Genomic DNA, 25,160 nt, shown 5'->3' on the forward strand with positions numbered 1-25,160 from the left:
TTTAGATGTTTGAGGTGTTCTGTATGTTACAAGTGCAAACTAATTATTTAATTGTTTAGAATATTTACTGCTGTTATTGATTAAATCTATCACCCATACTATGATAAACTTTATTATGTTAACATGGTTTTGAATGTTTAAAGTTATGTCAACTAAGTAAACAACATTTATATTGTTTTTATTGTGTTTATAGTGTCATACGGAGACTTGATCCCTGGAATTATGTATCCCTCTAAACGAAGGGATCAAGTATCCCTTATATGCAATTTCTACAAACATACTTGTTCTATTATTAACAATCAGTGGCAATTTACTAAAAATATGTCTCAATTATTTAAGACTATTTATACTTCAGAATTTTTTTAAAGTTGTATTTAACGGATAATGTAAGCTTCGGAATGCTTTCCTAAAAAAAGTTTCCCTTGACACATTCAAATGATCATTTCTTGAGCTAAAACAAAATGGCAGAAAAAACAAAATGTTGCCAGTTTTTATGTACAAGTATAACTTTAATATAATTGTCAAATCTCTACTCAATGATTTTGGTATGTTTTTGGCTATGGGATCATGTATCCCTAGGGATCAAGTATCCTCAGTCTTCCCTATGATTTCTTGAGCAGGTAAAATAGGTGTTCTTCCTTATTCTACAACGCCAAAAATACCATGGCACACTAAGGACCTTGTCGTAGCACATCAGTGTGCTGAGGCACATCGGTTGAAAAGCACTGAGTTAGATCATGTGTGCATTACGTCTTACTAGGATCGAGCAGAACTTTTCTGGCAAAGGCAGAGCATATGTCTCTGTTCTGCTTTTTTTTAAATGTAAAGAAGAACTATTGCATATTTTTAAAAACTTTTTTTCTAAAAAGGGCAAAATGTTTCGACTATTACGTGCTTAAATGCTAGAAAAGAGGCTTTCATACTTTTTTCAAGATGAGTTAGACCCAGAAAAATTGCAAAATAAAGATTTTTGAAAAAATCATAAAAAATACAAACATCACTCTATTTTCGAAAAAAAATTTCATGATACATAAAACTAAATTTCCTGTGCTTGAGTACAAAAATATTTTCTGCTTCAGTTGATTCAGAGTCTATTGGGTAAAAAGTACTAAAAATTGTTGAAAATCACATAAAGCATTAAATAACTTTTTTCTAATTAAAATTTTAAAAAATTGAGCTCCAAGGTGTGCATTGTTGGCAAAAATTGCACTTGTATACCAAAATCCACCCTTCTAGTCTTTACCTACTGTTTCCCACAGAAGTGCAAAATCTAATTTTATTAAATGTGTAGATAGGTTGCAAATTATAAGATATTTTATGTTTCAAATTTTACTTTGCAGAAATGTACTACAGTAGCCCCTCGTTATATCGCTCTTTCAAATATATCACTTTTTTCTTCTGTCCTCCAAAAAATTGAAGCCTAAAAAATAAAAACCTTGCTTTAAGTTTGAAACCAATTAGAAAAAAATATGGTATCACCCAGAAAAAGTCTCTTTCTTCTTTATTTTGTCAATGAACAAAGTGAAGATTCTTCTACTCTTTTGAATTTGCTGGAAAAGCAGCAGCAATTCCTATCGTCTAAATTTACATCCTGTAGAATATTTCAGTTTAAGACAGTTTATAAACTACTTGACATTTTCTTTTGTATTGATACTAAGGCCTTTACAATAAGTGAGATACTGCAGGTAGAATAAAACGTTTGCCCTTCTCTGACTGCCTATTAGTACAGATAAGATTTGTGCCTGGTTACACAGATTGGGATTTGTATCAAAGAAAGGATGAGTGATCTGAACGGGCGACAGAGTTTTCTGGAAACAATATGGTTACCTTTACTTTTGACATCCTTTCCACGCAGTAAATCGAAGGGATGAGAAAGTCCCTTGGGAATAAATGGGTATTGGAATGCTGACTTTTACCTTACGGTAGCTAAGAAAGATCATTTTCATTCGCCTTTTGATTATTGTACCTTTCTGACGCTAAAATTTACTTAAATTTCGATCCTGTTTAAATTTTAACTACTCTGATAGTACATTCCTGAACTCTACATCAAACTTATTTGAAAATCACGTCAAAAAAAAGAATGGTAATTTACTTGTATGTTGGATGAACACTATTTTTAATGACCACAGTTATATCGAACTTCGGGATATATCGCGCTTTTTCTTTGTCCCCCGAAAAGTGATATATAACGAGGGGTTAGTGTATACAACTTTTTTTTTAAAATCATTAAACTTTTTTAAATTTTTTTCCTTGCAATTTCCATAAGGTACTTTTTTTTGCATATTTTTCAAACAATTAAAGATTGATTAAGAGTCATTTTCCCTTTTCTGCTTCATTTGGCGACAATATCTTTTTTTAATATTTACTCAAAAATGAGTCCAATAAAAATCATGCAATTTACTCTTTACTGTTGTTCTGTTACATTCAGAATTTTCTCATAATGTCATGTAACACATATATTTTTATGTATAAATTTTCTTAACTTTCACATAACATGTGAAAATTTTTCAAATATGTCCTTTTTTGTTCTTTCAAGGCATATCAGTGGAAATGATCTTTTTGTCTGTGGAAACTTCATTTTCAATCATTACTATGAATGCCAAGATCAAAATTATTATTTATCCACTGATCACATCAATGACATTATTTGTCTAGATATGGATAAAGTAGGAACCATTGTTCCAATTCTTGCATGCCAGGATCGAGTTTTACGAGTTTTGAAAGTAAGTGCTTTTTAGTGCTATATATATGGAAAATAAAATGTAATTTGGAGATTATTTGATCTTTCAACTGATGACGACCTATTATCTGTTATAAAGTATGAAAACATTAATGCTCTTTTCCTTTTTACGTCTGGATAAACAAGAAATAATCATCCACTTTATATAGATGATTATTTCTTACATTCTGGAACTTCAATAAGATATGATTAATATGGGGCATTGTTTGTAAAAAATAAAACTTAAATATTTTAGTCACAGCTTTGTGTAAGAGTTTATTCAGATTCACGTAACAATCTTTGTAGAGAAAGAAATTTGGAGAGAAAGAAACCAAACTACAACTGTTAATATCTCAAACTTTCTTTCACAAGATTTTTAACACCTCAAAGTAACATTTATCCCTCTTATATTTTATTTTACTGATGTTAAAAGTATCTTGCTTTGTTAAGTTTTTCATATTTACTCTTCTTGAATTTAATTTTGCCAAATTTGTATTCTTTATCTTCTGTTTGAAACCTATTTCTTGATCAAAATGTGCACTCTTTGTTCCTATTCTGTCCCTTTGGGAACTAAAATGATAAACTTTTAGCAACACTTTTTTTTTTAAAGTTTCTACCATTTTACTCTATTTCCAAGTCCTTCCAATGGTTTCATGGTAAAACAATAACTATAATAGTCTCTCAAAGAATAACTTGATAACTCTTTAGTTCAAGGGAAATCCATATTGAATCTTTTGAAGAAAGAAGTTCCTTAAAATTTTTGCTTTCTGTGCTATTGGACTAGCCAATGTCAAAGAGTCACAACTTTAATAGTTGTAATTCTTTCAGATAACTGCAGGGGGAGCATGTGATTTTAAAGCAACTGAACAAACAATCTCAAATATCCAGTGGAACATCAAAGCAAGTATCAGGCCCTAACTTAGTATTTCATGTGTTGTTGCATATTCGTCATGATGCATCAGAAGAGCACTGCTGCACAACCAACAAAAGAAAGTTCCATGTGCTATTCAGGAAAGAAAATCATAAGTGATAGAGTTTTCCAAGTCCTGCCTTGAGAAGGTCATTCCAAATCAATACCTCTGGAGTTTGCTTGGCTCTTGGCCTGGATCAAAAAACTGAGCTACCTTAGCACACATTCAACCGGTTAAACCACATATGTTGGTAGATACAGGGACCTGGAGTGTAATGCCATGGGAAAATAAAGGGCAATACTCTGCAGAAATGAATTTTGAGATAGTTGAAAAAACACCTTTCAAATTCCATACTAAATGTAGGAAATTATGGAATTTGAAGAGTTTTATTCCTTTCTTTATTTTTATCAGAAACCAAATAAGTAAGCTTCTACAATAAAGCTAAAGTAGGGGAGACCGGGGTTAGTTGTTACAATTTTTTTCAATATTTTTTCTATGCTAAACTATTTAAATTATTTACACCCATGAAACTTTAAAATGCATCTAGATTGTTTAAAATTAATAACATACTTTTTAAAAAATGATTTGAAGCCACTACTCCAAAATATTTTAAGGTTTTTGAATAGATGTAGATTGTAACAACTTACCCCACCACAGGGCATGTTGTTACAGTGTATGGGGTTAGTTGTTGGGGTTAGAGATATATTTTAGTGATGAAATGAATTTTACACATTTTCTGGTTTATTCTGTTAAATTTTAAAAATTCTTAACCACATTAAAAATCAAAAACTTTTTGGCTTTACAAATTTACTTCATTAATGACTTATTCTAATAAACTATCATCATTATTATCATTGTCCTAATTACAATTTTCACAAGCATATATCAAACTTAGCACATCAGTCACGTGCCCATTTGTCAAAATTACAACATTGAGACCGTTTATTTATTTATTTTTTTTTTTTGGATTCTGAGTACGCTTTAGAGCACTCTATGCAGAACCAGTCTTCATCATCTTCATCCGAAGGATGCACTGTCAAGGACACAACTTTTTGCATTTTTTTTTTTTTTTTTTTATGCCTTTGGGTCTGTTGATTTCTTCTATGTTAGACACCATTTCATTTTCACAAATTTTTGTTTCCCAGCTTTGACTTGCAAAACATTTTTTACTGGCGTATCTATTAAAGTGTCGCTGACCTATGGTTTCTGCTTGCGAACCGTCTTCACTTCTGCACTCCTGCAGCGTTGGAGAAAGACCTACATTCGAATAATACATTATTTATTATTATAATCATTGTTTTAATTATTATTATTATTTATTCAACCATACATATTAACAATAAATTAATCATAGAATGAAAGAGATCAGAATTATTGCTATTATTACTATCGTCATCCAACTACAGTACTTTATATGAATTAAATCATGCAATAAAACAGATCAGAAATAAGACTTACCACCACTAGCATTTTTCTTCTTACTGTAGAATCTCTCTAGTGTCATGAAATTCATCAGCTGCCTTTCATAATGAACTACCTGCAATTACTTCTTTAGCAGCATCCAGGTATGTTTCTTTAGGTGTTTTGCCCCTGCCCGTCTTGTTTTTATAATCCCCCGTCGCATCACATTTAAAAAGAAAACATAATATTAAATTAAAACTTTCATGGAGCAATTTGTTACTTGTAACAACTAACCCCAACAAAATTGTAACGACTTGCCCCATGCGACGCCACTTTAATTCTTGGCACATATTACTGGTATTATATCTTTGTACAAAACTTTTAAATATGTTAGCACTTACCTAAAAATGTAGGCTTTCACGTGATACAGAAATAAATTCGTTATCTGCAACGGCTTTGTCACAAATAGAAAAATAACAGCAGAAAGAAAAATTACTTTTAGACTCAAGGAACTGTTTTCCTTGAGTACTCTCCATGCTACTGACTGCAATCACTCCAGTGATTGTCAAGGAATGCAGATGGGTGAGTGCGGTCACCTACTGCAAGGAAAGTCAATTTCTCCTGGCGGTTATTTTTAAATTCGAATGTAACAACTTACCCCATGTAACAACTAAAAATTTGCAAGTACTGCCTTCCCATGGCAGTACAGCACTTCTACAGTGCAGTTTATTTTCTGCTGCCAAAACATCACCACAATACCAGAACCCTATATTCATTCAGAAAACTGCTTTACATTGCTGCTGTCTTGTTCTACTTAAATATTGTATGATTTTTTTACGGTGGAGATAAGCTGAATACATTTTAAAAACTATAAATCATGATTGTTTAAATCGAAATATGTTATTTAGAAATAATTATTTACACTTATTTATTTCATAGGAATCAAGCTGCCTATATGAAGTGGAAGTTTCAGGACCACCATCTTCATTATCTTTGTACCAAAATGACGGAGGTAAAACTTTAAACTGCAAAATATATCTTGGATATATATTTTGTGTGTAATTAACTAAAAGCTATGTATTTCAGAATTCTCTTCTACATTTTAAATTAAAAATTTGCTGATATGGCGAGCTTATCTTATATCTTTTAATTATTTAAAGGTGAAACTGGTGAAGATCTTTTGTATGGGACAAGTGATGGTAAAGTTGGACTTGTTTCAGTTAAAAGGTTAGAACACAAATTTATTTATAAAAACATTATAATATGTGCACAAATATGGTTGATATTCATTACACAATGGAACCTCTGATTAAGACCAAACGGAATTTTTGCAGATTCTTGCCAGTGTTTCATTTTTCACCCTAAGCTTGTGTTAAATAAGTATAGGGATAAAAATGTGACACTGGTCGTTTTTAGCTGTTCTTGTTTTGCTTAATCTAAACTGTTACTTATATTAATAAGAAAGTTTATATTACTTACCATTTTGTTTCTTCCATTACAATAAGCTAGTATCAGTAGTCTTTCTGTTAAATAATATGAATATAGTAAAATAAACCACCAAAAACATAGAATGTACAAAAATGCAAGTTTTACTGCCACTGTAAAATGTTGTGAGATCTCATGTAAAATGAAGTCGGTTGTTTTAGTTAGTATCTTGAGAAGCCCCTATTTAACAACTTTTCTATAAATTGTGTGTTTCCTATTACGTTAACTTGCCAAGTATATAGTGTGGGGGTCAATCCAGGAATTTTGAAAAGGGTACATTTTTTGTAATGATCCCGTTAAGTGGTCAACTAAATGCAGAACCCCCAGGGTTTAGTTCCCAAGCACGCTTGATTTTCATTCATCGAATTCGGGGACAAGCTGAGTCAACCATTCCCAACCCTGGAGTTGAGCTCGGGTGTGTGGCCTGAAAATGAGAAGCTCTACCACTAATCTACTGGATTTCCTAAGCAGTTGTATGATTCCCAAAGTTGCATGGTTGAATTTCATTTGTGTAATGTGTGTTGACAGAGTTTTTCAGTATGATTGAAATTGAGGATAAAGCCTATGCAACGCTATCCATCCTGTAACAAGGTGTTTCTACCCTTTTTAAGGAACCACTATCTTGATGGAATAGTTAATTTTGTATTTGGAAATGTTGTCAATGTAAATTCTCTTTTTGGCATTTTAACTTATTTCCCTCTTTTCTTTTTCAGAGCATCTTGCACCCATAAATGGGAAATCCCAAATAATAAGAAAAATGGTGGTGAGTAAAAACAGGGCTGCTGTGAAATTAACAGAGACAGCTTTGTTGCTTCTTTGGGCCCAGTACTGAGGAATGATGACTCAGGCTAAGCAATGAGAGAAACGAAAACATCTCGAGATGTATGGCGTTTTCTCGTCAGGAAGAAAATGCTTTTTTAAATAGAAATTCATCAAGAGCACAAATTTATTGATGACATTAGCTCCTTTGAATCAAAAGCCCTTCGCGTATCGACTAAATAAAAGCTTGTGCGATTGTGTAATTTTAAAAACAAATAGCCACAAAATGTTCTATCTGGTATGATGATAAGCTAATACTGGATTTATTTATTTTTTTTTTTTTGGATAAATCACAAAATAACACCGAGATTTAGATAATATCAAACTTTTTGTTGGTGGTAAAACATGAAACATTATTTCTGTCAATAAACACGACAGTTATATTAAAATCAGGTTTATTGGTATGTACATAGAAAATTTACAAGTTTTATAACAAATTTTTTTAAAATTCAAGCTAAAAATATACAAATACAAATATAAATACAAAAGTGATGACCAGCAACAGGCTCTGGGCCCAGCTAGACTGGTCCTAGTCAATTTACAATCCCCAGTGAAGATCAATGACCCTCTTAAAACTATCTACTCCCTTGCTCATTACCACCTCTTCTGGTAAACTGTTCCAAGGTTCCACTACCCTGCTAAAATAATAATTTTTCCTAACATCCATGTTAGCCTGAGATTTAAATAGCTTAAAACAATGACCCCTTGTCCTGTTTTCAGTGCTAAACTTCAGCCCCGTAACATCTTTCATTTTAATAAATTTAAACAACTGAATCATGTCCCCTCGATCTCTTCTTTGCTCAAGACTGTACATTTTTAGCCTTCTAAGCCTGGAATCATAGTCTAAGTGAGAAAGTCCATTTATTAGCCTTGTAGCTCGCCTTTGAACCCTTTCCAATACGTTGTCTTTCTTAAGATAAGGAGACCAAAACTGAACAGCATACTCCAAATGGGGTCTTACCAAACTTCTACATAAGGGCAGAAGAACGTCTTTAGATTTGTTTGAAATAGATCTATTGATAAACCCAAGCATCTTATTGGCCTTGTTACTAGCAATGCTGCACTGTTGGCTAAACTTTAAATCCTGACTTATTAAGACCCCCAGATCAGTAACTTTGTCTGCCTGACTAATGACTGAACCTTGCAAATAATAACTTGTACACTTATTTCCATGCCCTAAATGTAGCACTTGACATTTCCCAACATTAACAGCCATACCCCGTTTATCAGCCCACTCCGTAATATGATCTAGATCCTCTTACAGCTGTTTTGCTTGTTCTTCATTTTCTACAGTCCCCATAACTTTGACATTATCAGCAAAACAATTCATGTTCCCAGAAATATTTTTGTGAATATCGTTTATAAAAACAATGAACAAAACAGGCCCTAACACTGATCCTTGAGGAACCCCGCTTAAAACTTCACTCCAATTAGAGTAATTTCCCCTTACAACTACCCTTTGTTTCCTTCCGGTCAGCCAGTTTTTTACCCTAATGAAAGTTTTCCCTCCTATTCCTATATCAGCTAATTTGCTAAGTAGAGCAGCATGCGGTACCTTATCGAAAGCTTTTTGAAAATCAATGTAAACAACATCTACAGGCCTGTTATTGTCCAAAGCCATGGTAACTTTGTCATAGAAATGTAATAAATTGGTTGCACAAGATTTACCTTTCCTGAAACCGTACTGAAAACTAGTCAATAGATTATTAGTCTCTAGAAAATTAACTATCTTAATTTTTATCAATGTTTCAAAAATTTTGCAAACCACCGAAGTTAGACTCACAGGTCTATAATTTCCCGCACTCCCTTTAGACCCTTTCTTGAAGAGCGGTGTAATGTTAGCCAGCTTCCAGTCCTGTGGCACTGTCCCCGAGTTATAAGAAGCATTGAAAATATTTACGATTACATCTGTTAATTCCTCCGCACATTCAACTAAAATTTTTGGATAAATATTATCAGGTCCCGGAGCCTTAGTCTCTTTAATTTTTTCAAATGAAGTAAAACGTCATCCCTGGAAAATACAAAGTCCTCAAGCTGTACTGTAGCTTGTGTCTTGTAGGTGTCAACTGTTGAGATACAGTTATCGTTAAAAACACTCGAAAAAAAGTTATTAAGAACATTAGCAATATCACTATCGTCCTGAATTAAAATTCCGTGCTCATCAACCAGTGGCCCAATATGACTATTTCGAACTTTCCCCGAATTAGCATATGCAAAAAACCTCTTGGGATTCCTGTTTATGTTATCTGCCAGTCTTTGCTCCAACTCTCTTTTCTGAATCCGTACCAAATACTTAAATTTACGCCTTGCCTTACAATATTGGAGCCTATCTGCACTGTGACCAGTTTCTCTAAACCTATGAAAAGCAGCTTGCTTGTAATTTAGAGCGTCTTTAGTTTCCCTGGAGAACCACATTGGCCAAATTTTAGTGTTGACACCCTTTCTCCTAAAAGAAACATGATCCCTAACCGTTTTCGCTAGCTTTTCCTTAAACTCTGCCCACTGAAGATTCACATCGCTATTGTCCAATCCAGAAGAAAAAACTGCTTTCAAACTCTGCCTAAGTGCCACAAAATCAGTATTTCTGAAATTGGGCACAAACCTAAAATTCTCTACTTTGTGCGTATCAAATTTAATCCCAAACCTAATACTGTTGTGGTCACTGTGTCCAATGTGTTCCCCTACACATAACCCCTGAACAGAACCTTCCATATCACAGAAAACTAGATCCAAAATCACGTCCTGTCGAGTACCCTGAGTTACAATTTGATCTGAAAAACAGTGACCAATTACATTCAAAAATTCCTCTTCTCTGCTATTACTATGGTAAAAATTATTCCAATCAATTCCTGGAAAATTAAAATCTCCCATTATAATGACTGACCCCTTGCTTGAAATGTCACTAATAATACTAAACAACTGTTCATCTTGACCCTGGCTTAAGTTGGGTGGCCTATAAATGTTCCCTAAACGTAGTTTATTGCCCTTATTGCTCATCAACTCCAGCCAAATCATATCAATCTCATTAGGTTTATCATTAATTACCAATTCATTGCAAGTTAAAGTGTATCTGACATAAAATAAAACCCCACCACCTCTTTTACCTACTCTATCTTGTCTAAACAAATTATATCTAGCAATAGATAATAAATCATCATCACTTTCAGTAACCCATGTCTCGGTCACTCCAATAATATCCAACCTCTCGTCTATTGTTATGCTTTTCAATTCTTCCATCTTGTTCCTAATACTACGAGCATTTGTATAAAAAACCTTAAGTAAGCCCATCTTAACTTTATTTAATGCTGTGCGATTATTTGAATCCCAACTGTTAAAATCGTTTCTCTTACTAGCCACCCTATTTTTGTTTCTACTAAAATCCCAATAGCTAGTACCCATTCGAATTCTGCTCCTTAAAGCATGCCCCCCATTCCAACTTAGTTTTTTGATTCTGAATCCTCTAAAATCAAACCACTAACCATTTTTACCCCTGTAGAGCTCAGATGCAGGCCATCCCTAGCAATCCAATCGCGTTTACATTTACTCCGCACATCAATAAACCTGATACTACGCTTAACGCAAATTTCCTTGAGTACTAGGTTCATACACCTAGCCCGTTGGTTTAACCAACTCCTATGCACTCCATATCTGGGAAGCAAACCAACCACTTGGACATTTGTCGAAGTTTACACTTCAGATGCACTAGATAATCTAGTTACTTTTTCATATCCTTTAAGGATACAAAACTGTGTCATACGTATTGAAGAATAGATTAAGAAATGTAAGAACAGACTTCATACACTAGTCAAATTCAATACAATGGCAAACCTTTCATTCCTGTGACCTATATAAATATCAAAATCTGTCATTTTTAAAATCTAACTTTAACAAAATTGACTTAATTTTAGAATAGAAAATAGCTTCATACACTTCATTTCAAATAATAATAACAAAAATAAAGTATTAAAATGAACTGCAGAAATTTGTTTATATATCTACAATATAAATGTCAGCTTATCCCTATCAAATACACAACAATTTTACAAGTATTAAATCTTTTTCGGATGCATAGCAAAAAAAAAAAGAAAAAGTAAAATAAGTATTTAATGTAAAACAGCTCGTCTTTAGCTCTATTTAAAAGGTAACTAATTTGGATTGATCAAAATAAAGCAGTCACAAATTTAATTATATTAGACTTACAGTAGGTGTTATATCATGAAACACTAGGCAAAAAGATACAAAGATAATGTCTTTTTTGCAACTATAAATGCAAAAGTTATACAGCAGTCATGCTTTTTCACATACAGGAAACTAAAAAATGCATAATAAAACATCCTATGAAGTAAAAACTAAATTTACAATTCAAACACACTAGATAATCGAATGTTGATTTTTCTCTTCCTATCCCCTTTACAGAGAAACAAATAAATAGAAATAAATAAAAGAATAAAAGGCAATTTTATCGCTAAGTTGTTAAAGAAAAACCGTACGTTTATAGTGGAGTCGAAGAATTGAATAAAAAATTCGCTATAGCCGAAATTTCATAAGAAAAGGTTACATTAAAACGTGAAGAAAGATTGAAGCTGCTACGTCTTAATTTGCCTTAAATTTGCTATGTATGGCTTCAATAGAAATGGGAGCGAATGTATTAATACGGGAACAAACTTTTTAAACAAATCAAATATTATTACAATAGCAAACCTTGTACTCTAGAGCACTACAGATATTAAATTAATATTTTTTAATTACTAGCTGTGGAAAAAATGACTAATTTTTAGACCTGTTCTGGTACAACTCGAAGCATTGTGCACTCTATAACAAAAAAATCTGCACAAAATAGTAAATGATTAAATTCTTAGAACAATTTAATATTTTATGTCAGAGTTACACTAACAAGTTCAATAAGGTGCTGGATACAAGCTGAATCAAGGCATAGCAAAGATCGATAAAACTCTCGGAGGGTGTCCTGCGGTATTTCCTGCCTAATTTGCTCCAATTGTTGAACGAGATTATCAACATTCCTTGCCAGATGCAATTGTCATCCCATCATATCCCAAACATACTCGATGGGAGAGAGTTCTGGCTATCTGGCAGGCCACGGAAGAGTTTGACAAGCTTGCAGACAGTTCATGGCAACACGTGCCATATGTTATTTGGCATTGTCCTGCTGAAAACCAACCTAGGGTACTGCAGAAGGAACGGCAGTAAAACAGGTCTTAAGATGTTGTTGACGTACCGCTGTGCAGTAAGTGTACCTCCAATTACGACCAAAGGGGTCCAACTATCAAAGGAAATGGCACCCCAGACCATGATGCCTTGTTGAGGGCCAGTGTGGCGTGCAAAAGTGAAACTAGGATCCTCCTTCTGCCCTGGGTGTCACCAAACATGTCTTCGATGATCGTCAGGACACAGTTGGAAGTGGGATTTGTTGCTAAAGACGATGCGTTCCCAGTCAGCATCATTTCAACCTGATTGAGCCTTGCACCACTGTAATCTGGCTCGGCAGTGTGTAGGCGTCAGTGGCAGGTGGAGTAACCGTTTGGCAAGCGTAAATTTCGCTGTCTCGACCGTCTAAATGATTATGATGGACACTGGGGTTTGGGTTGAAAGTCCGATGCTTCATAGAGATGAAGAAAGCGCTGTGACAGCTGATCGGACAATCAACTCTGTCATCACGATCTGTTGTGACCCTAGGTTGACCGCCACCATCCTGACGCTGAACTCAGCCATTTTCCCACCCATCCTTGTCAACATCTTGGAATCACATCACTTCGACTCAAATGACGAGCGATTCTCCGATTAGACCAACCGGCCTCTTTCAATCCAATGATACGACCTCTTTTAAACTGTGACAGTTGCTTGTAATGAACAAGAACCATGCGGCGAGACATTTTTAAGTTGTTGAAATGTAATCTAAGTCGCAATCAAACCGAAAGTTTTAACAACTCTTAAAGAACTGATCTTTATATGCATCTGCTAAATGCACAGATTCGATGCGCTGGAGGTCAAACTATTCATTCATTGGACGCCAAATTTTAATCATTTGCATATCTGGTCAAAACATTCATGCATACAAAATTTCAAAGCAATCGGATGATTGCTTCTTGGTGCGTCAATTTTTTTGTTATAGAGTGTATTTTAATTAAGTTTGTGAAACCAATAAAGAGTATATGGATAAGGAATCATTATGTTTTTTTTGAAAAGTCATTGCTTTTACATATTTAACATTAAAAGTATTATATGGTCGAAATTGTGGGTTTTTGATTCACTGGAGGTCGAAATCAAACCAGTGCCCCAACCCAATCTTAACCACTGCTAGTTTAACTTAATGTAATATTTAATATTAACTACAATCAACTGTCAACCAAGTACTAGCTAGATCTTAGTTATTAAAGTTCTATTAGAACCAGTAGAGATCGACTGACCGATTTCACACTATTTAATATATAACAGCGAAAAACCTAACTTAAAACACTTTGACTACTAGAATGAATTGGTCCTAGATGTTCTTCACAAAAATTTATAACTAATATTAATCATGTCTTAATTCGACACTATTTTATCAGAAACAAAAGTTGAAAAATAATTAATTGACAATCCGTTATTGGCAACTAACCGTAAGCCTGTCATTGGAATTAATATAAATAGATATAATATAATAACAACTTGCATCAAATGACCTGCATCAAATGAGTAATGTCTTCAGCTGCCTGCGAATATAGTGCACTCGAAACTAGGAGAAATAAGACTTTAATCACATAATTTTCATCACATACTTTCCGATACAGTGTTAACAATTGCCGATGTAAACACCACATTGTCTATCACTTAGCAACACGGAATGCTAAAGTGCCCTCTGTTGTACTGGGCCCGAAAAAGCAGCAGAACTGCTCTCCGTTACTTTTGTGGCGGTCCCGGTAAAAATTTATATCATGTACAAAGACTTATTTAGAACAAATACATATACATTTATAATTATTTCTTTTCAAATTATTTTATAATTTTTTTTAAAATGTAAACATACTGTTATATTTTAAAAACTAGAACTAGCAGATAATTTTAAAGCTAAAATTTTTAAAATATTCTTAAGACATTGTGGAACTGTTTATAGTATTTTGTGCATGAGTTAGTGATGAATATAGAAGATATAGTAGATATAGAAATTAAATTTTTGCTTTTTTCGTAAAATGTAAAAAAGAGAAAAAGTCATTGAACCGGTAGCATGCAAATTTATAACCAGTGCTAAATAAAATATTAGTGATTTATTTGCAGCATGAGTATTTTACAAACAAAACTATATTAAATTAAAATGCATGGATAAAAGCGGATAAATGTTTTGAGTCAAAATATTTATTTAAACAATAAATTTTTTTGAAATTTTATAGGAACATTTGCTGCTAACATAGTGATCAAAACACATCAACGTACCTAGATTACTCAGTGCGTAAAATTTTTATTCATTGTCATTACTAGTTTCATTTTAGTGTAAGGTGAAAGATTCTAAACTGAAAACTTCATATCCAGTCATGAATTTTGTGCAGTTCTACGAAAAAACAATGTTGATGTAAAAAATTGTTATAATGCCCTATTGCAGAAGTAGAGATCAGCTTCATGTTTTGTTTATATTTTGTAAGCTCTTGTTGGCAAGTGTCAAAAATGTAATGTGAAATAATACATATGCTTTTTTTTTCTTTTTGTAAAAAAATTAATGTAACTCAAACTTAATATAAATACAAATACAAATACAAATGTGACGACCAGCAACAGGCCCTGGGCCCAGCTAGGCTGGTCCTAGTCAATTAATTAGTCCCCAATGAAGATCAATGGCCCTCTTAAAGCTATCCACTCCCTTGCTCATTACCGCCTCTTCCGGTAAGCTATTCCAAGTGCCCACGACCCTGCTAAAGTAGTAGTTTTTCCTGATTTCCAAGTTAGCCTGAGATTTAAATAGCTTAAAACAATGACCCCTTGTCCTGCTTTCCCCGCAAAAATTTAATCCATTTACATCTTTCATTTTGATAAATTTAAATAACTGAATCATGTCCCCTCTGACTCTCCTTTGCTCCAGGCTATACATAGAATAGCTTCGATTGAATAGAATGTAGCTTCGATTTAATAATATACCATTATTAAATCGAAGCTACATTCTGATCACACAAAACTGCTCTCTTTTCTCCAACTAATTAGAATTATGATTGAAGTGAGGTATATCTTATTGCATTTTCATGTTACATTTTATCTCTTCACTTTTATTTGTTTTTTTTTTTTTTTTTTTTTTTTGCTTAGTGTTTTTGTATTATTTTTTCACCCTTTCTTTTCTTATATTTAACTAAATATTTTTACTTTATTGCATAACTATAACTTTTATAGGTGTTCTTTGTTTGGATAACTATGATATTACTGATGATGGTATCAAAGATTTAATAATTGGTCGCAGTGATGGTCTCATTGAAGTTTATGGTTACGATGAAGCAGAAAATCCAGCACCAAGATTTACATATGTAAGATAAATATTTACAAAATCAAATATTTCCAAAATAAACATTACGTATGTTTGCATTTTTTGTCTTTTTTAATTTTTATAATGAATAGTTATCACATTTAAGTTCATCTGTGCTTTTTCGATTTCCTAAAAAATATTTTCATATTGTGATCTTATTGCTGGTTCAAATTAATTTTTCTAGCTCCTATTTGTATCACTTTTCGACGTGGAAAAGTGAAAGTTACCTTTAAGTTTGTTTTGCCTTTAAGTAGAAAAGTACAGTCAATTCGCAATAACTCGAAGTCCGATGAATATTACTATAACTCGAAGTTTTTATCAAACCCTGACCCCTTTGTCTTTAATTCCATACAAATTATTCTCAAAATCTTGAAGTTAACTTCCTTTAACTTGAAGATTTTTTCAAGATGACTTGAAATTTATTTCGAAAGAATGAAAAAATAAAGAAAGAAGAAAGATAAATTAATTCACCTTCACTTTCAATTCCTCATCAATAGACCCCTAAAGCAAGAAGAGCAATGTGTGATAAAGGAGTTACATGTGCATAAATGAGTTAGCTTGTTTTCTTCTGTTGTACTGTACTGTTGACACTTTGACATGTTGCTGGATTACGAATTTGCTTTTAAGCTGTCAAGTTGTCAAGTCAACTGATTGTACCTTTTCTCAAAGGCTGATCTAAGTTAAAATGCGTTCCCCTTCATTCTTTATTTCGATCATTTGCTGATAAGTTCCTGAGAGACAGAGTGAGTTTTCTTTACTAATAAAGGTGTCTAAGCATGTACTCTGTCAATGATATTAAAAGAAAAAGAGAAGCTTCTAAAGAGGTAGAATCTATGAATCCAAATTTGAAATGAATGAAGATGTGCACCTTTCCTAAAGTAGAATCAGCTCTATTCAAAAGGTTTCCGCAGAAAAAACCATTGTATATTGTTTCTTTCTGTAGCCAACTATAAAATACATTGTTTGTGGCACTTAAGAAAAGAAAAAAAAAATGCTACCATTATTTAAAAAAATTACTTAAAGAAAATCGTCATAAAGAGTATGAAAATGTTGAGTATAATGTTTCTGTGCTTTTAATAGATTTTAGTATTGTTTGGCATACTATATATATATATATATATATATATATATATATATATATATATATATATATATATATATATATATATATATATATATATATATATATATATATATATATAATAAAAGTGAAAAATATTGAAAAGACCACACCAAAAGCCCATAGATGCGCAACGCAGCAAAACTAAAAAGCCAAGTAAATATAAAATTAAGCAAACAGAATTTCAAATATTAAACAAATTATATATAATTAATGATAATAAAAAGGAAAATTGCAAACAGCTATTAAATAGGAAAAGATAAAGTATGAATCCAGAGCTCATCAGCCGTGGAGGATTCATTAATTATGGTCAAAGACCAAAAATTTAACTATGAACTAAAAGAGAATGTTTAAGCTCCAGTACATGCAATATAGAGTGACAATAGGCAAAAGCACCACTTGCTAAACTAAAAACAATAAACTAGAGCTCAAACCTAAAACTAAAAGCAGGGGGTTTCGCCTCGACTAATTAGGAAAAGAAGTTCCGATAATTAGCCATCCACGGGACAGTACCTGCCTATAACAAAATTATCTTACCTTGAAATCCATATAAACAGAGCCAAATCCATTGTTCAACCTGATAAAAATCCTTTCCAGTTTTCAACATAAAAATAAAATAAAATCATATCCAGAAGATCAGTCCATAGACATACCAGTCGCCTGTTTCCCACGTGTAAAAATCCATCCACCCCGGTGATTCATAAAAAATGGTTTGTCACGGTTGTATCATACATTTACACAGTTACACAGTTTCAAAAGAAGCGAAATGCTCATCGAAGGCTATATACTTAAGCAAATGTTTTCAACCAGATTTTTAGGGAAGTTATTATTAAAAAGTATGTTTTTGAGTACTGAAATTTCTTGATTAAATGCAGAAATGACATTGCTAATTCTTTTTATTCTGATAGCTTGCGAAACAATGATGCCAATAAAAACCTTTTTACTTAAGCAGGAGGAAAAACCTTGTAAGCTGTTAACTATGAAATTAAATTAGCGCCTTTTATCATAGATTGTAGTGGAACAATTTGAGTCAATTTGTATGTTGATATCCAGGAAATTAAAGCTATTTTGATTAGAACTAGTCATCTTGAGCGTTAATGAACTATGATAAATAGTTTTACTAAGTTCAGAAAAATTTAAAAATTTAGAAAATTTATACACAAAAGGTCATCGATGTATCTGCAACAAAGAGGTGTAGAGGAAGGATTGTCAATTAAATATTTTCTCTCATAATATAAAAGAAAAAGGTTGGCTAATGTAGAGCTAAAATTAGCTCCCATTGCAATGCCATTAATTTGTAGAAAACATGAATTACCATTTTTGAAAAAATAATTGAAAATACAAAATTTAAAAAGACCAAGAAAAAACAATTCATTAAAATCAAGGGAATCCTTGACCGAATTAAAAAGTTCTGACACAGAGGAAAAAAGTTCAGTGAGTGGGATATTGGTGAAGAGGTTTTCAAAATCGAAAGTTTCGAAGTTATTTATAGCAAGCATATTAAGTAAATTGATCACTTCTACACTATTATTAACAATCCAAAACAAAATCTTTTGTTGAAGTTTAAGTTGTTCTAGAATTTTTTTGAGAACATTTCTACTCAACAACATCAAACCTACTACTGTACTTTTAGTTTTTTGCAAAAATCCTTGGACTATTTAAACTTTTCAAAACTACACAGTAAACTTTTGGATTTTTTCCCATCAAGGATCTACAAATTGTCTTCAGCTACAAATTCAATCCTCCTTTCTTGAAAAAAATTCCAAACTATCAAGAAGTTGCTAAAAACTTTGATAAATATTTTGACTTTGATTGCAATTGTGCTAATTTCTCTAATTCCATCTAATTCTTCAACTCTGATCTTGGTCATATTCTGACCGGTGATTTAAATTTTTTACGAAACAAAAAACTCATTAAACTTTTTAGTTTGGGTACTAAATATCGGCCAAATTTTCGTATTAATTTCCTGAAAGCTTATAATAAGCTTACATTTGAACTTGATTATTTTTTAAGAAAAACCTCATATAGTTTTAATGTTCCATTTAATGCATTTCTTGAATATAGACACCACTTTTTAATTGAATTGAAATCACGTTTACGTGATATTGTCAACACAGAATCTTCATACTTCCATCTCTCTGCTGATGAAAATAATGCCATTAATGAATTTTAAAAAGCCTTTGTCTTTACAGTTGTTGATAAAGCCAGTTTTAATAACTCTATCTGCTGCAAAAAATTATATGCTAATATTTTGAAAAATGAACTAGAAAAAACCACCACTTATAATTCCTCCAAACTTAATGAATCCGCCATCATCAAAAAATTTGCTGCTGCTTACAAACTTTTTAAATTGCCACGTCCTGATTCTGTTAACTTATCTTACTTAAATGCCATTCTAAAATTTCATAAAACACCTGTTGGATTTCGTTTTATATGCTCTGCCACCAACACCATCGGAAAAAATCTGAGTGTAAAACTTGAACAGTTTCTCAAAAAAATTCTAGAACAACTTAAACTTCAACAGAAGAATTGGTTTTGGATTGTTAATAATAGTGTAGAAGTGATCAATTTACTTAATATGATTGATATAAATAACTTAGAAACTTTTGATTTTGAAAACCTCTTCACCAATATCCCACTCATTGAACTTTTTTCCTCTGTGTCAGAACTTTTTAATTCGGTCAAGGATTCCCTTGATTTTAATGAATTGTTTTTTCTTGGTCTTTTTAAATTTTGTATTTTCAATAATTTTTTCAAAAATGGTAATTCATAGTTTCTACAAATTAATGGCATTGCAATGGGAGCTAATTTTAGCTCTACATTAGCCAACCTTTTTCTTTTATATTATGAGAGAAAATATTTAATTGACAATCCTTCCTCTACACCTCTTTGTTGCAGATATATCGATGACCTTTTGTGTATAAATTTTCCAAAATTTTCTGAACTTAGCAAAACTATTTATCATAGTTCATTAACGCTAAAGAAGACTAGTTCTAATCAAAATAGCTTTAATTTCCTGGATATCAACATACAAAATGACTCAAATTGTTCCACTACAATCTATGATAAAAGGCGCGAATTTAATTTCATAGTTAACAGCTTACAAGGTTTTTCCTCCTGCTTAAGTTAAAAGGTTTTTATTGGCATCATTGTTTCGCAAGCTATCAGAATAAAAAGAATTTGCAATGTCATTTCTGCATTTAATCAAGAAATTTCAGTACTCAAAAGCATACTTTTTAATAATAACTTCCCTAAAAATCTGGTTGAAAACATTTGCTTAAGTATTGCCTTTGATGAGCATTTCGCTTCTTTTGAAACTGTTTAACTGTGTAAATGTATGATACAACCGTGACAAACCATTTTTTATGAATCACCGGGGTGGATGGATTTTTACACGTGGGAAACAGGCGACTGGTATGTCTATGGACTGATCTTCTGGATATGATTTTATTTTTATTTTATTTTTATGTTGACAACTGGAAAGGATTTTATCAGGTTGAACAATGGATTTGGCTCTGTTTATATGGATTTCAAGATAAGATAATTTTGTTATAGGCAGGTACTGTCCCGTGGATGGCTAATTATCGGAACTTCTTTTCCTAATTAGTCGAGGCGAAACCCCCTGCTTTTAGTTTTAGGTTTGAGCTCTAGTTTATTGTTTTTAGTTTAGCAAGTGGTGCTTTTGCCCAATGTTACTCTATATTGCATGTACTGGAGCTTAAACATTCTCTTTTAGTTCATAGTTAAATTTTTGGTCTTTGACCATAATTAATGAATCCTCCACGGCTGATGAGCTCTGGATTCATACTTTATCTTTTCCTATTTAATAGCTGTTTGCAATTTTCCTTTTTATCATCATTAATTATATATAATTTGTTTAATATTTGAAATTCTGTTTGCTTAATTATATATATATATATATATATATATATATATATATATATATATATATATATATATATATATATATATATATGATAAAATACTTTTAACACAAAACATTAAAAACTGTCAACCAGTTAGAACAGGATCAGGTGCAAATTAATGCAAACCTTTTAATGTAGAAAAACATTTCAGTCCCCTCAGTCTCTTGTTAAACATTTTTCAACCCATCTGTTATTTGGGGAAGAAAGGGAGGGGGGGGGGGGCGTGAAGAGGAGTCCTTTTTTTTTGTTTAACTGTTTAATTTTGCCAAATATATTTTTTTTCTCTTAAGATAGTAATTATAACAGTAATTATATCTTCCTTTTTTGTGTGCAATTGCTTATTTAAAATAAATTTAAATTTCAAAGCATGCCATGCCATAAAATTTTTAAGAATACAATCTTGTGAGAAAACTACTTTCTCAAAATCAAAGTAGCTACTGATTTTTTTTTTCTTTCAATACATGATCAAGACTGAATAGAAGAGTAAAAGACTCATAACTGAAGATAACCTAATGTTTCAAGAAAATATTTCAATTGCTTTCGCTCCATTTTAAATTAATTCAATTAATTTAAATTTTGTTTCATTGGAATATATTTATGCTTTTCTTTTTATTGTAGGAAGCTTTTATCCTCTGTTTTGAAAAGTTTTAATTTGTATATTTGCTATAGTAGAGTAAAAACTTTGTTGTATGTAAATTAAAGTATTTGCTCCTACAAGTTACTGAATTGTTGTTAAAAAGTGTTCAATATTTTTAGAATTGTGGTGAAAGTGTTACATCTGTTCATGGTGGGATGATTGGAACTGCTGGTTATGATGAGTTATTAATTACAACTTATACTGGTATTGTATATAATATATTGCATGACATTTTTTTCTAATTTTTTGATGGTATTAGACTTTCAGTTTTTAAATAGACATAGATTCATGTTGTTTGTTTGTTTTTTATGTTTTTTATCTTTCATGCAACTGCTTGCTATTGTATTTGTTTCTATTGGCTTTTACTGCTATATATTACATCTCAGATCTGTCCTATCAATGTATTATTTATCAGTGAGGAGCAAAACTACAGTCGGATCCCGCTACAATGCGATCCGACTTACACGAAATATCTATAACGCGAGTTTTTCATGAGTAATGAATTTTTTATTGTTGACGCAAATTGCTCGCCTACAACATGAATTTTTTTGGAAATTAGCGGCGAATTGTTAGAATGTTTAGGCGGTTTTGTTAGAATGGGCTTCGTTGGCACTAAATATTGGTTTCTGAATGGACTTTTATCCCTTTTAGCATCACTGAAAGCGGAAGTTCACACTCTTAATTAGTCTAAACAGTGCTTTACTTTAATTTATACATATAACTGCTTTATACATATAGCTGCTCAGATTCTTAACTTTTTTTTCCCCATTCTACATACGAACATAGATAAAATAGAACGACTCCCAAACAAGCTCTTTCATCTAAAGTTGGCGAAATTGGAAAGAAAAAGAGAAAGTTTCTGACAATGCAAGAAAAGTTAACAATTAGGTATGAGTTAATCTTCGACACAGACAATTAAAATTCCAAGAATAGGAAATCCGTAGTACTTCAGAACTTAGTTTCAATACTGAAACTCGCAGAGTAGTGTCTGAGCAAAATACAAACATCACAAAAATGGAAGCTGCTCTTTCATTGTATCTTAAACAGGCCAGAAATAGGAGTATTCTCACACTGCATAAACCATCATTTTCATCATTTTGAAAATTATAATTAAGTTTACGATATTTACTGTTCAGTGCTATTATAATGCAGTAATGTACTTAACGTAAGTACCCTACTGTTTTAATCCATGTATCTCGTTGGTCATTGATTTTGTGCTTCATAACAGTAATTTATGTTTAATAGTAATGCTTTTTCTAAAATACAGTAGAATGTCATTTCTTTATAAAAAGTACGGTAATATATAGTTAAGAAATGGTCTGAAACATGAGGAGTTTTGACACGCCTGAAATAATTGGATTTGCTTGTAAAAAAATATTTTAAACTTACATTGTTCTACAACATGAAATTTTGACTTGCACGAGGGGTCTTGGAAGGCATTTCTCGCATAAATTGGGATTTGACTGTACTTTATTTAAGAGCTTACTTTTCGCAAAGGTAGCAGGATTCAAAATATGTTGTTAAAAAACTTCCCATGATAAAAACTTATTCTCTTTCATTCTGAAACTAAGTACAGTTAACTGTATCAATTAGATTCTAAAATATGCAAGTGCTTAAAATCTAGGCAAATTTTGAGATGTATGTTTTTTTTCTTCATATTTTAAAGCAATTGCCCATATTATTTATTCAAATGAATTGAGTCAGCTTGCAAATTGAAGCATTTCTTGCTTAATTTTTAGCTTATTCACATTATTTATGTACTAAAATATAATCATTATCCCCCCCCCTACATTTTTTTTTAATTTCACAGCATGTTTTAAACTAAATATATTCTAAGAGTTTGGTATGCTGTTTGTGTCAATTGTTTGATCAAGGTTTTTAGTTATGTTCCTTCACTATGTGTGAATGATATATAATAAATGATAATTATGATATCTCTGAATTTAAATTTCCTATTAACAAATAAGAGGTAAAAGATTTACGATTTTATGGGAAGAACAAATAAAACCATTGCTACTAATGCATTAGTTGGGTAAAAAAAATACATGTAATTTAAGATTCTGAAGCTAAGCAGCAGTCAAAAGATTCTTTAACTATTCTAATGCTCAAGACTTTTCCTACGTTAAAAATGTGCTTCTCATTAGTCGGAAACAGTTGCATGCAATAATCTTTTAAACTTGCTTAATTATTGTTGATTATGTTTTTATATGTAATTATGTTTATGTACAGTCTTGAGCAAAGAAGAAACCGAGGGGACATGATTCAGCTGTTTAAATTTATTAAAACGAAAGATGTTACAGGGTTAAAGTTTAGCACTGAAAACAGGACAAGGGGTCATTGTTTTAAGCTATTTAAATCTCAGGCTAACATGGATATTAGGAAAAATTATTATTTCAGCAGGGTAGTGGAACCTTGGAACAGCTTACCGGAAGAGGTGGTAATGAGCAAAGGAGTAGACAGTTTTAAGAGGGCCATTGATCTTCACTGGGGATTGTAAATTGACTAGGACCAGTCTAGCAGGGCCCAGAGCCTGTTGCTGGTCATCACATTTGCATTTGTAATAGTGTATTTCTTTAAAAGGGAAGAGAGAGTGAGATTCTTTGTAACAAAGTTAATTAAAAACATGTGCATTGACCTGAAAAAGCTAAAACTTCTTTAAATGTTTTATTTTCTCTTCTGTAGAATTTTAAAAAGGGTTTATAGCTTGATGCTTCAAATGTCTCTTCTTTAGTTAATAACTACTTCCTTCAAAAACCAGTGTCCTGCTATGAAAACACGTAATTCAGTTACCTCGAAATTGTAGATGGTGATCATTTTCTTGTACAAAATTATGCCTAACTTTATCTAAGGAGATCTCTAATGGAAATGCATTCAAGTCTTACTAACCCGTTCGGGACGAACGACGCGTCTTTGCGTCAGCGCTAGGTGGTTCTTCAGAGACGAAAAACGCATCCGTGCGTTACGGTAAGTAGTATGCAGCGGGCCTAACGATGGTTTTCTGCGTCTTGGTTTTGGAACGAAATGTTTAGAAATGTTTACTATTAGATGGCGTTACTTATTCATGTTCCGTTCAAATGATTGCTCTCCTGCATTAGTATTTCTCTGTCTGATGTCAAAATGGGTTCTGTTAAGTGTCTGTGATTTATTGGATATCGTGAAAGAAAATGTAAACATGTGCTCACAAGTGAGAAGGGAAACGTATACTCATTTTGAAGTGACTCTTTCTAGTTTCGGTTCCATTTATAATGGGATTGGAGGGGAGATATTCTAGCAAGGGGTTTTACTTTTATGTTTATTTGGTAGCCATGGTGAACACGTTTTATCTATCCGAGGAGGAAATATCTTATTTTATGACTGATCCATCTATGGATCTTTTGGGTCACATTGAAACAACTATAAATTATTTTTGTTGGAGTTCTTCATACAGTAGTTACTTTTGAAAATGATACGCTGAAAAAAAAGGCAAAGAACTTAGACAAAGATGTGAATTTGCTAAAAGCAGAATAAAAGACGTAACACTACGTATGAGTGTAAAATGCTCAATGCGCATTTATCTGTGCTTTGAAATTTTTCATGCGGCTTTAAAATATTAATTATTACAATATTCTTCAAGTATTTCCTAATACTAAGCGCAAATATTTT

General features: G+C 32.1%; 1 protein-coding gene across 1 annotated transcript in view; it reads left to right on the top strand.

Moving 5' to 3' along the window:
* Positions 1-25,160, top strand: part of LOC129218341 (Bardet-Biedl syndrome 7 protein homolog) — a 122,929-nt gene that overhangs the window by 39,849 nt on the left and 57,920 nt on the right. The window contains exons 6-11 of the mRNA XM_054852580.1: positions 2,537-2,723; positions 5,971-6,043; positions 6,192-6,258; positions 7,230-7,279; positions 15,706-15,836; positions 21,638-21,722. Of these exons, the coding sequence (XP_054708555.1) occupies positions 2,537-2,723; positions 5,971-6,043; positions 6,192-6,258; positions 7,230-7,279; positions 15,706-15,836; positions 21,638-21,722 (593 nt within the window). The remainder of the gene's footprint in view (positions 1-2,536; positions 2,724-5,970; positions 6,044-6,191; positions 6,259-7,229; positions 7,280-15,705; positions 15,837-21,637; positions 21,723-25,160) is intronic.

Source organism: Uloborus diversus, chromosome 3 (genome assembly GCF_026930045.1).
Source record: "Uloborus diversus isolate 005 chromosome 3, Udiv.v.3.1, whole genome shotgun sequence".
Lineage (NCBI taxonomy): Eukaryota > Metazoa > Arthropoda > Arachnida > Araneae > Uloboridae > Uloborus > Uloborus diversus.